This window comes from Halichondria panicea, chromosome 10 (genome assembly GCF_963675165.1).
Source record: "Halichondria panicea chromosome 10, odHalPani1.1, whole genome shotgun sequence".
In the NCBI taxonomy this organism is placed as follows: domain Eukaryota; kingdom Metazoa; phylum Porifera; class Demospongiae; order Suberitida; family Halichondriidae; genus Halichondria; species Halichondria panicea.
In genome coordinates this window covers 1149114-1164011 of record NC_087386.1, presented here as the reverse complement: position 1 = coordinate 1164011, position 14898 = coordinate 1149114, and the positions used below count along the sequence as shown (strand labels likewise).

Below are 14898 nucleotides of genomic sequence, written 5' to 3'. Positions count from 1 at the left end.
GAGCTGTTGTATAGTATATTTGTTGTCATTTGTGGTCTCAAGAGACAATCCTAATTGTGCAGGGAATGCAAAGTTCACATAATTTGTGCTAACCTCCCGACCTAGCCACTGACCTTCCTTGAGTGTGTCTGTTTGCCAGTTGCTGTTATTACCCCTCCCCACACACAATATTATGAATAGTACTCTTGGGTATTCAATCGATAATGCAAATCTAATTTTAAAAATTGTGATGATGAGATTGAAGCTTACACTTCCCTGTCCTGTACGAGATAGTGTTTTCTGTGTGCTATGCAGCTGTATACCCTCAACCACTGTGTACAGTACAGTCACACTGCACTGTTATACATATACACCACTGTCTCCCTTCCTCTCGTACAGGCGGAGCACAATCTCCGTAAGCTGGTTAAGTCGAGCTACTGGCGTTACCTGTCCGCTAGACTCAGCTTCTGGAGTCAGTGTGACACCAACTTCCAGAACGAGGACGTTGACCCTCTACTAGCAGCTGACTTCTTTGAGGTGAGATCTCACTAGGATAGCTTTAGTCATGCAGACGTGCAATGATAGCTAACTCACCAAGATTATTACGCTGGGAGTTAGTTTAAGTTTTCAATGGAGTGGATGTGCTAGTGGGTAATCCCAACCTCCATCGTCAAACTACTGGCAAAGAAGGACTTGTCTTTGAGACATTTTCTTAAACTGGTGCGTACTGTTTGATTGCACTGGGGGATTTATAAGAATCTTTAGTGGAACATATAGATACGCCACATGTGTACGTACATGTAGTAGCTGCATGTAAACCATTTCCCTGAGCTGTGAATGAGTTTATCAGTTTGTGTATTTCTCACCTGAGCAGAGAATTGTTCACAATGGGATAGAGGAGCTCTCAAACTCCACCCCCTGTTCCCGTGAGGCCACACCCACTGAGCAGACCACCCCCTGTTCTGCTATGGAGTGTGCGAGACTGTTAGCGTATGCACTCAAGTGGAGGAAGCTCAGTCCAGTAGCCATCACCACCGAGCAGACTAGAGAGTTTGAGAGAGAGATATGGCGTTCCCACATCAAGGCCACCATGGAGACACTGGAGACACTCGTGAGTGGTAGTCAGTACAGGGTTGCACGGAAGATCAACACCTAAACATACAGCAATCATAATTATAATAGTGATATGATAGCCTACCACCCACACACATGTATGCAACCATGTACTGACTGTACCACCATATCACTATTATAATTATGATTGCTGTAGGTTTAGGTGTTAATTGATCTTCCATGCTATATAAATATGTACATGCAGTTGAATGACTAGCTCCATTAATCATGTCAGCTGGCTTTGCTATGACTACGGTACCAGATGGAGGCAGTGTACCGTCCGTTCATTTACTAATTAATTCACTTTCGTATTTTCTCCCTCCCCTACAGTCCACCAGTAGTAGCAGTTCTTCCTCTCTTCCTTTCCTGCCCGAGCTTCAAGGAGGAGCACCAGACTACTCCCAGTACACTGACCACACCTCCCTCCTCTCATCACTCTCGGTGACGGCCGAGGAAGAGTTCAAAGGTCGACGACGGCTAAACGAGCTTCTCCTATCAGAGAATGTCCCAGTTAAAGTTGAGGGGCCGAACAAAAGCGGTCTGTCTGAAAAAGTGAGTGTTTTTGTTTTTGTGTAACTGGTAAAGGATCATCACTGTACCATGTACGTCTATTTTCAGTTGTTACCATATTTTCTTATACAGGAAGGACATGCATTTGACCTCTTACTGGGAAGATTAGTAAGTCATTAATTAATTGTCACACAACCACAACCCCCCAGACACATACACAGACCCCCCTAGACACATACACAGACCCCCCACACCATACCCCCCACATGTATACATGCAATACCTTAATTAAATTATGATCTAACTGCATGTACTGCGCTATATAGCTATACTTCTTCAGTATTCATTTGCTGGAATTGTTTCTTGGAATAGCTTACTTCTTGGAATTGTTTACTTTATGACTTAGCTAATATGGGTACATGGTGTGACACTATGATACGCAGTCAGTGGTGGTTGGGTTACTTGCAGCTTCTCAATGTCTATCACTTGCTTGGCAACCCAATATACACTGTATGTACTCACATGTACATGCATGACCTCGGTCCCATATTTAGTAGTTGGTTGGAATGTTATATTCAGTGCTGATGATGTAATGTTCCCCCCTACAGTTGAACGCTGGGCTCATCACACAGGCTAGAGAGCTGGCACAGCTATTCAACCATGACAGTGCAGACCTCACCATTGTACTGGTGAGTCTAGTACCTAGTTTGGTGCTGGTTCTCTGAGCTATGTGGAAAGCAACTTCTGGCTGTCCTAAAGTTAACTTTCTAGTATCCCAACAACTAATTTTTGAATAATGTGCAGCGTCAATAGATACTTGTTAAGCAAGTTAGTGCTGACAATAGCCAATAATAGGATACACTCAGCATGAACACTAGAGTAGTGGTACACAAATTAATCTTGCAAACATAGTATTGTAATGAAGGGCCTCTCCTCTTCCAATCAACAGTCCAGTAGACTACACATGAAGACTAGAGCTAGTGCAGTGCTAGTAGAAGGGCCCCTCCTCCAATCAACAGGATACACTCAGCATGAACACTAGAGTAGGGGTACACTAGCAGCCCCGGTTGGCAAATTCTGGGTCTATGGTTGTGGTTTGTAGCTGTCCTAAAGTTATCAGTTGTGGTTGTGTTATAAAGCTTCCCTGCTTAATTTGTACATGATTTTTATCGGCAATTCTCTAATAATGGTGTCTGTTGTAGTGTGTGTACTGTACTTATAACTCAGGTTGTTTATTAAAGATTTATTTGCCTTCGATGTGTGTTTTAGGAGCTTTCAGTAGTGTCAAACAATACTTAACTAGTGTGTACTGTCTTACAAACAAAGTATACATATATAGTAATGGATAACACAACCTTTTTGTTTGTTGATATATAGACATGATTATGTTTATTCAGCTGTGCCTAAATTAACTGCTTAATTTCTATTCCATATAAGTTGATATGTACGTAAGAGATATACACTGTATGTACATATATATGTGCATGTATATACGTATTTGATCTCGGGTAACTAAAGTGATAATTCTATATGTTGACACAATGTCTGCTTGTAACTAGTTACCATAAAAGGCCAGTGATATAAGTAAAGTCAGTGTGAGAAATTGTGCATGGTATCTAAAGTCATTATTCATGCATGTAAAGTGCATGCATCGTTTCACACAGCTGGCTCTATTACACCTTTTGTGACATCACAAGTCATGCTTCTATGCCTCTGGTTTCCTTAATACAACCACAGTTCCTATGTAATTGTTGTGAGAAAAAACACAATAATAGTGACTTTATAGCACCAGCATCTGTGAGCTAAGTGGGAGTTGTGTACATGCAAGCGTACAATGTTGCCTCTAATCACATGATACGTCAGCAATTTATTATAATCACTGTGATGCCTGAATGGTCTGTTGTAAATTCTGAAGCTTGATTTTATTTTCATTAATAATAACGTTGCTTTTTTTCTGGTTGTCTTTAGGCAAAATACACGTTTCCATGTCGAGGAATCACCACGGTTCCATGATAAAAGCAACAACAGTGGGTTCATACAATGCCTGCTTGTAACTTGTAGCTTACCATAAAAGGCCAACGTAAAGTCAGTGTGAGAAATTAAAATTTATTGTGGTATCTAAAGTCATTATTCATGTGAACTGCATGCATCGTTTCACACAGCTGGCTCCATTTTGTGACATCACAAGTCATGCTTCTATGCCTCTGGCTTTCCTTAATACAACCACAGTTCCTATGTAATTGTTGTGAGAAAAAACACAATAATAGTGACTTTATTAGCACCAGCATCTGTGAGCTAAGTGGGAATTGTGTGCATGCAAGCGTACAATGTTGCCTCTAATCACATGATACGTCAGTCATGCATGCAAGGTTTACTGAGAATTACTTTGATGCTTAACAATAATTATTCTATAGCATGAGATATATAAGCTCTTACTCCAATAAAGGCTCGCAGCTCATGAGCCGATTACCTTTCAGAGAGAACTTCTTGATGGCCCTAGCAACCACAGCACCTAGCTGTTCAAATTTTTTCCCCAATATGTACCTTACCGTATAAGCGGCTTATTTTCGTATTTTACACATTTTGTATTGTACGTCATATAAAAATTAAAACAAACAAAATTATTTTCAACGTAACTATCCTGAGCTGTACGAATATTTAAAATACTTAATTGGGCCGTTTGTACGAAAATTTGCACCAACGAAAATTATCTGCTACATGTATACGATATGTCTGAATTGAATTGAATTGTGCTAAAGGAATTTTGGACAGGAATTAATATGACACAATATACAATGCAGGGAATTATAATTCTTCAACTTCTCTACATGTACATGTAGTTGGACAATACCCAAGTACTTCCGCAAGGGAGGGCTGTGAACTAATGTGCATGGCCATTCATAATATCATGATTGGAACAAATTAGAGTCAATCAAGGCAACTGTTTGTATTGTTCAGGTGCGTTCTGGCATGCTAATAGAACTGCGGTCCAGTCCCCAGTGGAGCGTCTTGTGTGGTTAGGCCACCCAGACGGTGTTATAGTGTTTATGTAAGCAAACTGTTATTGTTGCCACACAATACCACCTGTACATGATAATTATGGCGAATAGTACCCACAGTAAAAAGGTACTCCTGTTGTGTTGTGTGCACAAAGTTGATATCAATACTTGAATGTCCCACTCTGGTTTAATTATGAAATGGGATTTCTATTATAATTGTATTAATCATTTCCCACTCAATGTCATCGGGTGTCATAAAGTGGTTTGTATGAAACCCATAATATTGTCATTCTTCTTATGGCTTTCCTTATTCTTAGACTACATTACATCATCTGTAATTGATCTGATTGGCTAAAAACAGTAGATTACATAGAAGCATAATCTACAAGAAGGTACTTATTCTACAGGAAATGGGCGCATATTCTACAGGAAGTGGACACATATTCTACAGGAAATGGACACATATTCTACAGGAAGTGACAAATAATTTGCAGGAAGTTCTCAAAAGTTGGAATGAAATTTTTAGTGAAAGTGACAAGAAGATAACAAAAACATTATAAAAAACACAGAATGCAATAGTTTGTTCAGTCAATATCCATTCTTTCCATGTCCACTGTTTCTTTGTATTGCTTTTTCCAGTTGGGCATGGGCAAGGGGGGCCAGGAAGCATCAAAAACACTTTAGCAGTCGCTTGACACTTTCTATTGAGTTTTTTAAGGTTCCATGCCGGTCCAGTCTGCTCTATACCCCCCTCCACTCCACCACAGAGCTTCATTCTTCTTCTTGTAGTGTTGCAGTCAGTTCTAGCATAGTTCTAGGTTCTTTTTACTTGTCTGTTCTTTCCAGTATCTTCAAGAAGCGTTTCACAAGCTTTAAAACTAAGTTTTACTGTAGTTTTTCATTGTTTTGAAGCCGTCTTGTCAACTGGTGTCTCTCACAGCTCTCCAGCTCGTCCAGCTCGCACAAATTCAATTTCTGTTGCTACGCACCAAACCACCTGGCTTTTTATAACCACGCCTCGCGCATGCGCAATGAAGTCCAAGTTAGATAGACCACACCCACTCGTAGAATATGCGTCTTAGTAACCGCCTTGGTTACGGTTAGATTCCCTCGGCTTTGCGCCTCGGGCTAACCGCAACCGCGGAGGTTACGTAGACGCATATTCTACTCTTAGGTGTAGTCTATCCTATACATAAAGGCCTTGAAATTCCCTTTTTTCCGTCGATTTTATTTTGCATTAGGTAATTCCCCCATTCATAAATATGACAATAATTGCAAGTGATACTGTGACTAGGTGTGACATCACTGGTTCACTGTGTACCTGACTGGGTACACAGAGAAATGAATTTTAGTAGCTAAGGGATAGACCACATAACATTAACACCACTAGTAGCTGACCTTTTTAATGCAAGTGCTTTCATTGTGTATTGTGTACCTTAATTGTCAATCTCCTGTGGGAATGGAAATGTTCAGCATTCCAGCACTTGAATTCCTATCTTATTTCAGTTTTGGTAGCATCTCATGCGTAAACAAAACGTACATTGTATAACACTATACATACAGAAATGCATGTATGAGTTTCTGTAGACTACATACGTGTATATGCTGTCCCTAATTTTGAGCAGGCGATATTGACATAAAAGACTTTATGTTTATTGGCCATTAAGGAACAGAGACACACCAGTTGTTTATGTACTTGTGTCGACATTACAATCCTCCCTTCCCACGCCCACACACACAGAGCCTCATCAAGTTAGCCTTGGGTCACCTGACACCAGACCAGCTCACACAAGATGTCCTCTCTCTAGTCTCTGCCCGCTCCCCTCTAGCACGCCACCTCTCAGACTCTGCCCACCTCGAGTCCGGACCCAGTCGACCCTCAGTCGAAGTACTCAGAATCATGAATGTGTTGTCTGAGAGAGCTCGCTATAGCAACCAATGCTGTTACGTCATCATCACCTGTTTCAAGCTAGCCGTGGTGAGTACCTGATATGCGTATATAGGATCTATATAACACCATGTATGTATGGACTATTTCGATGTAGCAGTTAAAGGGGTGGTGGTGTATAGTGTTGCATCCAACGTGTGCAGTAATTACAGGCCAATTACCTCTGCAGGTGCTGATAGTCATAGGTAGTCATAAGTGTGCCCAATTAGTGAGGCAGTCCCTGAGGCCTTTTATGAAGCAACCTGAAATAATTAATAGCTGACTGAAACGCTTTAAACTTAAGAAAACCTTTTTAGGACAGGCCGTGTCTATTTATAGCTACGTAAATCGTCCATGATTATATTTAGTAACATCTTAAAGGCTGTAATTACCAGCTGAGAATAGATGTTTACGCTAATTAAGGAACACAAAGCCTTTATACAAGTACAAAATTCCACAAAATCACATTTTCAGTAATGAATAATAATAATGGATGTAAACACAGCTAGCATTCTTAGAAAGAACAACTTAGCTATGCATGACCTTATTTCCTAACTTACTTGCTTTACTAGTAGACTAAATGGCGTCTAAAGGTCTGCTATTTGTTCCTGTTTCTGAGCATTTGAGTGGTTTTCGAAGCCCTTAAACTGGAAAATCAGCTTTGTTTTTGGGATTATTCGCTGAGCTAGTAAACCAATCGTGATTGAATTTCCTCTCTCGGGCGTAGCATTAGTCTTTTTGTTATGACACTAGACACCACAGCTAGTGGATTGTTTGTAATGATAATTATATAGTGAGGATCATACCTTGTTCGATGTTTGTACACACAAAGCTACGCCTGTAGCAATAATTTTATTTGCACGTCATGCAATATTGTTGCGCAATAGAATATATCAACGTACTGCACATGATATCTATGACCACCTAAGTTATGGGATGTGAGTGATCAAATGTACAACCTCATGCAGTCTCCATATTGTTATTCCAGAAACCAGATCCACTTTCATGTATGTACATTGTATGACTGTACTACATACATGTATACACACACACACACACACACACACACACACACACACACACACACACACACACACACACACACACACACACCACCCACCCACCCACAGGCTCTGCGTACACCTTATGCCTCCATTGTCAACAGAGATCCATTCGACACTCTCACCATCATCCTCTCAAAGAGCCTTCCTGAGAAGAACAACCTCGCTGGACAGTTCATTAAAGTGTGCAACCTGGAACCCCGGCTGGTGAGTCTGTGTACAGGCGTGTGTACTGTATGTCTCCTAAGTGGATGTGTATAGACTTTGTGCCTTGAAGTGTTTGATTGGTTTGTTGTATGTATGTATACATGCATGTACAATATGCTAGCTGACACATACATTGTTAGTTGGTTATGCAGCTTTTAGCATAATTATTTTCTCATACTCAATTAAGTGTCTGATATCATATACTGTGATTATGTTGCCCTTGGAGATATTCGTTGGCAAACTTTGTTTAATTGTTATTACTTTCGTGATTTGACATAATTATTAATGATTAATAGGATTATGTGAATTACGCTGCTGACACATAATGACCCCAGCCTGCATTACAGTGAATGGAATGTTGTACTCATGGCCTAATCCAATAGTACCCATGGCTACCTATCAATTGCTTACCAACAGCAAAGGCAATAATGGCCTCTGCTATTTTTACTGTAGTCATAACTTCCCAGCTGGCCCATTAGAATAAGTGGTGTATATATGTTGTCAAACACGAGTGATGATGTCATTTTCTGTGTTGTCTGCAGGTTGCGGAATATTTAGCCAATATGGTGGCCACTGGTCTGGCAGGGAAGAGTGAGTTCCATATGGCTTGCCATGTGCATGGTATTAAATGTTGTGGTGCATTTCATTATCAACAAAAAACTAATAGTGTGTAACACTGTATGACTATGTCACCAACAGCATTTACATTGCCTTGTAAGGTCACATTCTGTGGCAGTCAATGTTAATCATGTGCTTCAAGTTATAGAACAGATGCATTGTGTTTCAGCTGCATGGTCAAATTGTGTATGCCCATTTTGCATTCATTAAGTACATGTAGCATAAAGATACATGTAGCATAAAGACACTAACACCAACACTGTTTACACACACACCCTCCACCCCCTCCACCCACTCACACATACACACACCCTCCACCCACCCACACACACACAGGCAATGGCCGAGACTCCCCCAAGGCCTCTGTGTACCACCCCCACACCACCAGTCGTGACTTCCAGGCCATGATAGCACACCTCATCCAAGACCACACCCACCTAGGCAACAGTCTCCTCTCAATGGCAAAGTTACTCGTCTCTGTAGACACACCAAGTCAAGGTAAGGCTTTAACTACCAGTTCTTAACATAACCAACACAATCACACAATAAGCAATGTAGCTTCCTAAGTTGCTATAGTACCAAGGCAACTTGAGTGTGGGCATCTTAATGACCACATGTGGTTTCAGGTGTAACAGTTGTATAACCACAAATCAGCTGATGTGCCAACTGCCAAGCTCCTTCTAAATCTCTTTCACTGTACCTTGTACCTAACTGTCCCTACAGTCACATGCATGTTCTATGTACATGTAGCAAGTTTCATTCTCTGCATGCAACTATGCATCCTTGTATAGACTTACAGTAATAAATTGTGTGAGCTTTAATTGTTCTTGGAAAGCTTACTAGTCTACCTAGCTATAACATTATTACAGCATAATTATGTGTTATGTGTTATGAACCAATCCATGGTTTTGATTCCTACTTTTTCCACCCGATGTGCAGAATTTGGCTCTCCAGTAGAGCTGCTCATTCGTGCTCACGATGCGTTCTCATTGGGCTGCTATGTGGACGGTATAGCGGATGTACTGTTCCAGGCTCAGCAGTGGGTGGGGCTACTCATGGAAGGCAAACAATACTCCCTCATGGTAACTAAGGTGGTAGCTAGCTATAGCCATGCTGATACTTGTGAGTGGGTTAGTTGCTATAATTAAAAGTGTAGCAGTTAAATCATTAGCCCCAGGGCCAATTAAGACGTGTATACTACGTACGTGTATTAGCCATTTTAATAAATCTACTAAATATAGCTATTCCATTGAAATATAAGCAATTATATTGTTATCTCCCCCTAAAAGATAATCATACAGTCATGTACGTAACATAATTATAGCTAATGTGAATGTAATGGGATAAGTTAGTTCAATGTTTGCCCACTGATAATAATATCAGCTGCACTTGTTTAATTATAAGGCTTTACCGAGACTGTAAGTTATCCTTTTCCTAATTGGTGTATTGTTTCCAAGGGGACTATCACTAGCCATGACAGGTGCAGTGGCCAGCTTATGGTAGGCTAGCTTGTCCCAGCGTGCATACTGCAACATGCATATGGCTTTTGTTTGTTTACTGGCTGTGATGGAAACCTGGAATTTGAGTAATTGCTGACAGTTGTTTCAGCGAATACATGCATGTACGTACAGGTGAGGATGCTAACTGGTATCAGCAGATACAATGAGATGAGCTACATCATAGGGCTGCTCATCGAAGCTGATGAGTTTGAGAGGCTGGTTCACACTGGTGTAGAGAAAGTGAGTGCTCCCAATTCAATTAGTACGTATACAAGCATGTGTGTTCCATTGTGCGATATGTAGGGTCTGTCTGTATCTCTGTATCTGTGCTATAGCAACAATTAGATAGTTGGTTGGTGTTGCAAAAAAAGGGCTTGGTGAGGTATATAATTATTTGGGAAGGAAGCCCACGTGCCTGTGCACACGGTCAGCTAGGGGGGGTTCTGGGGGACATGCTACTTTTGTTGCTTCTGATGCATTCTGAAGCAGGTATTTAGTATTCCACCCTGCACACACAGAGGTCATCTAACACAATTACAAGGTCATTGTTATGCAAGTTTTATATCATTTCTTGGAATTTCACAGCCGGGTTTTAATGCGAGAACCCCCCCCCCCACCCCACCTAGCAACCCAGTACATGTCGAACACTATGTATGCATACTCAATGACCTTCTTGTAACTGTACAATAATTATGTCACCTGTCACGGTGTACACTATTATATGTGCGTGGTGTCGTACGTACATGTTTTAAAACCTGTAAATAGATCTCAGCTTTATATCGATTAATGGTCTGATTCATTGATTAATAATGAGGAGCTGTGTCTTTTATCTGTGTTTATAGCCCATGATATGAATCAGCTGTCATACCACAACCATACCTACGGTTAAGTGCTTCAATGGGCCCTTGTAAATAACACTTTCAATTAAGCCTTACATTCTTTACCAAGTGCAATGCCCTTTTTCTACTATTCATTTGCAAGTTTCTTAATCATCGATTATCCAATAATTAGGCACAAGTTATCAATTATGTATCGTCTGTTATACGTTTAAATATAATTGTCATAGAAATTCGTAGTTATTGCTCAAATAATTATAGCTATATTTATGATAACTCTTATTAATACACTATTTAACTCAACTGCTGTGTACTGGACAGTTTCTGCCCTAATACAGACTGTAAGTACTCCAGATGGCACCTGTAGCTACCTTTGTTATGTGCTTAGCAATGGAAGAGGCCAATTTGTTAGGTCTATATTCACTGCTTGTACTGCTACTGGACAGTTTCTACCCTAATACAAACTGTAAGTACTCCAGATGGCACCTGTAGCTACCTTTATGTGCTTAGCAATGGAAGAGGCCAATTTGTTAGGTCTATATTCATTGCTTGTACTGCTTGTACTGCTTGTACATGTATTCATTATCCTCTTTGGCTGATTGCCCATTATGCAATATCATGCCTTACAACTCAATAGCTCAAGTGTGTGTTGTAAACACTCTCTACCTGCTAACCTGTTGTGATAAATTGTTCTTTGTTAAATACACTTGCGTCATGCATGTGACTGTGCATGCAGGGTTTCATACAGGGAGGGAAGCAGTATACTATAGTTAAGTTTAGGTTGTATGTAGTTTTGCTTGCATTGTTCTGTTTAATTAATTGTCACCTCTTTTATTGCTCCTTGTTGTTGAATGGTGATCATGAGGTTACTACTAAACACTCTTAGTCCCACCATAGAGGTGCACTGGTCTTCACCAGGTACACATTATCTGTCACCAGAGATGTACTGGTTACTATAGTCTCCCCCAGTACTCTATATCTGTCACCACAGAGGTCTACTGGTTACTATAGTCTCCCCCAGTACTCTATATCTGTCACCATAGAGGTCTACTGTAGTACACATTATCTGCCCCACAGCCTTACAACCACCTGATTACATGTGATTACATCTTAATTACTGCATGTGGAAATAAGTAAAATAGCTGTTATTGACTTAAATTTTAGCACAGCCTTACAGCTAGTGCAGCTGTCACTGCATGTATCTATTCTTCAATTCTGTCATTCCAAGGAATGTTGTGTATAGCAAGACTTCTGAAGCATTTGGAGGAGTTTTGGATGACTCAATGATATTCATTGCCCACCACCCTGTATTGTATGCAATCATGTGATGTACTAACTCGATTAAAAACATGTTTACTGCTTCAGATGTTGTGCATTAATTTCGGTTTACATTATTCAATTTCTTTAATTAGGTGGCATTCATTTAATGTGCTCTTTCTAACAGAGGGTGTACACACACATAAAGAATAGGGTATGCAATGGCTACAGTTCTATAATGTATACACAGCAAACTTGCATAATATGCAAATGCAGGATGTGCATATGTATAGCTCGATCTGTTGTAGCTATTATAGTCTATACACGTATCTATATAATTATGCCCTCTCCTTGAGCACCCTTGGTACTATACAATTTCTTTTTTTGGTCAAAACTGGCCCTGTTTTTTGGGTTACCATGTAAATTGTTAGCAATAAGTTATACCACATATTACACTGAATTAAGTTATTTGCTGTACTTAAATGCTTACAGCTAGTGCAGCTGTCACTGCATGTGTATCTATTTTTTAATCCTATCACTTCAAGGAATGTTGTGTAGCAAAGGAAAAGAGCTTCTAGTATTAGATAGATCCCAGTGTGTGTCCTGGTTTTCTCAGCAAGTATTTCAAGGGTTCAAAGCTGTTTTTCTTGCTTAATATCACCTTATTCCTTGCTCCTTAAATTGATGCTGCTAGCTTGCAAAAAGAAATTGTGTGTACCCCTTATAGTGGTGTACTGGTTACTGTCTAGTCTCCCACCAATGATAATGATAATTACTCTGGGTTTCTTCTCACTATTAATTGTTAACTGAATTAGAGCTTGAGCTTCATGTGGGCAGCAGGGGTGGGTCCCTGGGCTGGTTTAGTAGTGCACCTACTATCCCCCTATACATATAGGTGTAGTTTCTGCTGGACTTGCAAGAATGAACTCAGTAAACACGTGGACTAATTGGATTAAAAGGCTGTTTCTATTTGCATGGTGTACAGTGTCTGTACCTGTAAAGGTAGTTGTAGCTTTTAAAACAACCCAAAACCTGATTATTTTTCCACGTACCTTATGTAGTTCTCCCAATGCACTCATCCATAGAGTCCCTACAAGTCACTTGTTTGTTCCCTGAAGATGTTGTGTATGCATGTCTTTCTCTCCTCCTTATTTTGGAATGCCTCAGGCCGCCATGCAAGTTATCATTGTATAGAGTCAACAGTATAATGTTTCCAATGTACTAGTAATAATTCCTAGCTACTGGCAGGTCAACACAAGTAGCGTGATGTTTAGACCCATAGAAACATCCTCGAGGGATTTGTATGGTTTTACAATCAATGGTTGAGTAACAACAAGTGCAAGTCTTACATGCAATACACAAAGCATCACTTCCCTCAACAAATTCAGAAACATATTTCCCCTGTCAGTAAAATCATGATTTTTCTGATAGGAATGGTGTAGCTATATACATGTAGGTATTTTTCTGGGCACCTAATACTTGATTGATTCATATATTAATAGTAGAATTGTCCAATATAATCAAAACTCTTGTGTCTATAGGAGGAGCAACTACGAGTGGCCTTGCTGGATTACCTACGTAGCCATGGCAACAACCCCGAGATGATACAGATGGTAGCGCTAAAGTTTGCCATGTTTCGTGAGTTAGCCAAGACCAGACAAGAACAGGCAGAGCAGGAAGTGAAGAGCTTGAGGCCAAAGATGCTCGGTAAGTGCATAAATCGTAACGCAATTATGTGTATATTGACCTCTTATATCTCTTACTTATAAGCTGAGACCCTTTATCTTATGGTATTGCTAAATGGTTATACTTTCAGCGTCCAATTAGGACACATCCTGTTGAGGTGTAGACATATTATAGGGGAAAAATACAGTGTTGATCTCTTGAGGTCATCTTTTGTTGAATAATGCCTGCATGATTTAGTCAAAGCTTAGGAAACAGAAAAATACATTCTGTTTGTCTCTATTAGCGCTTGAAATTGAATATAGCTAGTGTTTATATATGTACATCTATAAGTTTTTAACTTGATTTTTGTCCTCTTGCTTTAGTGGCCAGCAACTCGGACACTGTCAAGCGACTGAAGAGTGCATTTGACGGCTACAAGGCAGCTGCTAAAACCTACGCTCAGGTGAGTTGGTGCATGCATGGGTGCACATATGTACATCTATTGGCCTGACATTCGCACGTTTCCCCCGAGCTCAGCTTTCCTGCTTAGATCTCCCCATGTAAACAGCATAATCAGATTAGTCCTCTTTGATCAGTACACTTAACACAATAAATGACTCCGGTATCGGTATTTTGCTGGTGAAAGTGTAGGTGGACAACCAGGTGCAGAAATACAGTCATAAGAGTGTTTTGTGAATGCATGGAGCAGTATCAAAGGCAGTTATCTTGAGATACAAGTAGGGGTTGTAGGATGTGGTCTAGAATATGTAAAGCAGATTTCCACAATAAAGGACAGTCTTAATGTAAGCTTAAATAAGTGTGACAACCGAGCGAGGCTGCAGCAGTAATACAATCATGAGAGAGTTATGGGCATGCTTTGATGTGTTGTGTATGAAAGGCATTATCAATTTGTTGTTACACAAGTAAATGGATTGTAGTACGTATATGGTCTAGAATATGCATTATCATGTTGTATATCCATTGGCACTCTGTTAAGTTTCCTGCATAAGAACCTTTTTTGTCCATCTAGAGACATGCATGCATGAGAGGGGGGACTGGATGATCTATACGTAATATATAATGGAGGGTGTATACTCTTCCTGTACCCTCAGCCACCTCATGTGTGTGTGTATGTGATGTATTGTAATTGCCTTATCAGCATCCAATTGCCTTATCAGCATGCATGCTGTATCCTACATGAGCGTGCATTTTTGCTTTACCTCAGGT

The 14898-nt window shown here is 40.2% G+C and overlaps 1 protein-coding gene across 21 annotated transcripts in view; it reads left to right on the top strand.

The window, feature by feature from the left end:
• Positions 1–14898, top strand: part of LOC135343177 (spatacsin-like) — a 157933-nt gene that overhangs the window by 36585 nt on the left and 106450 nt on the right. For 5 of the 21 annotated variants that reach the window (XR_010397080.1, XR_010397081.1, XM_064540149.1 and 2 more), the window contains exons 39-50: positions 379–516; positions 854–1090; positions 1423–1644; positions 1735–1770; positions 2211–2291; positions 6343–6579; positions 7659–7796; positions 8339–8387; positions 8751–8912; positions 9354–9496; positions 10046–10153; positions 13548–13713. Coding sequence is in view for 11 of the 21 variants with exons in the window: in XM_064540149.1 (XP_064396219.1) it covers positions 379–516; positions 854–1090; positions 1423–1644; positions 1735–1770; positions 2211–2291; positions 6343–6579; positions 7659–7796; positions 8339–8387; positions 8751–8912; positions 9354–9496; positions 10046–10153; positions 13548–13713 (1717 nt within the window). In the remaining 10 variants the exon portion in view is untranslated. The other 16 variants (XR_010397087.1, XR_010397085.1, XR_010397086.1 and 13 more) reach the window with 11 other exon arrangements.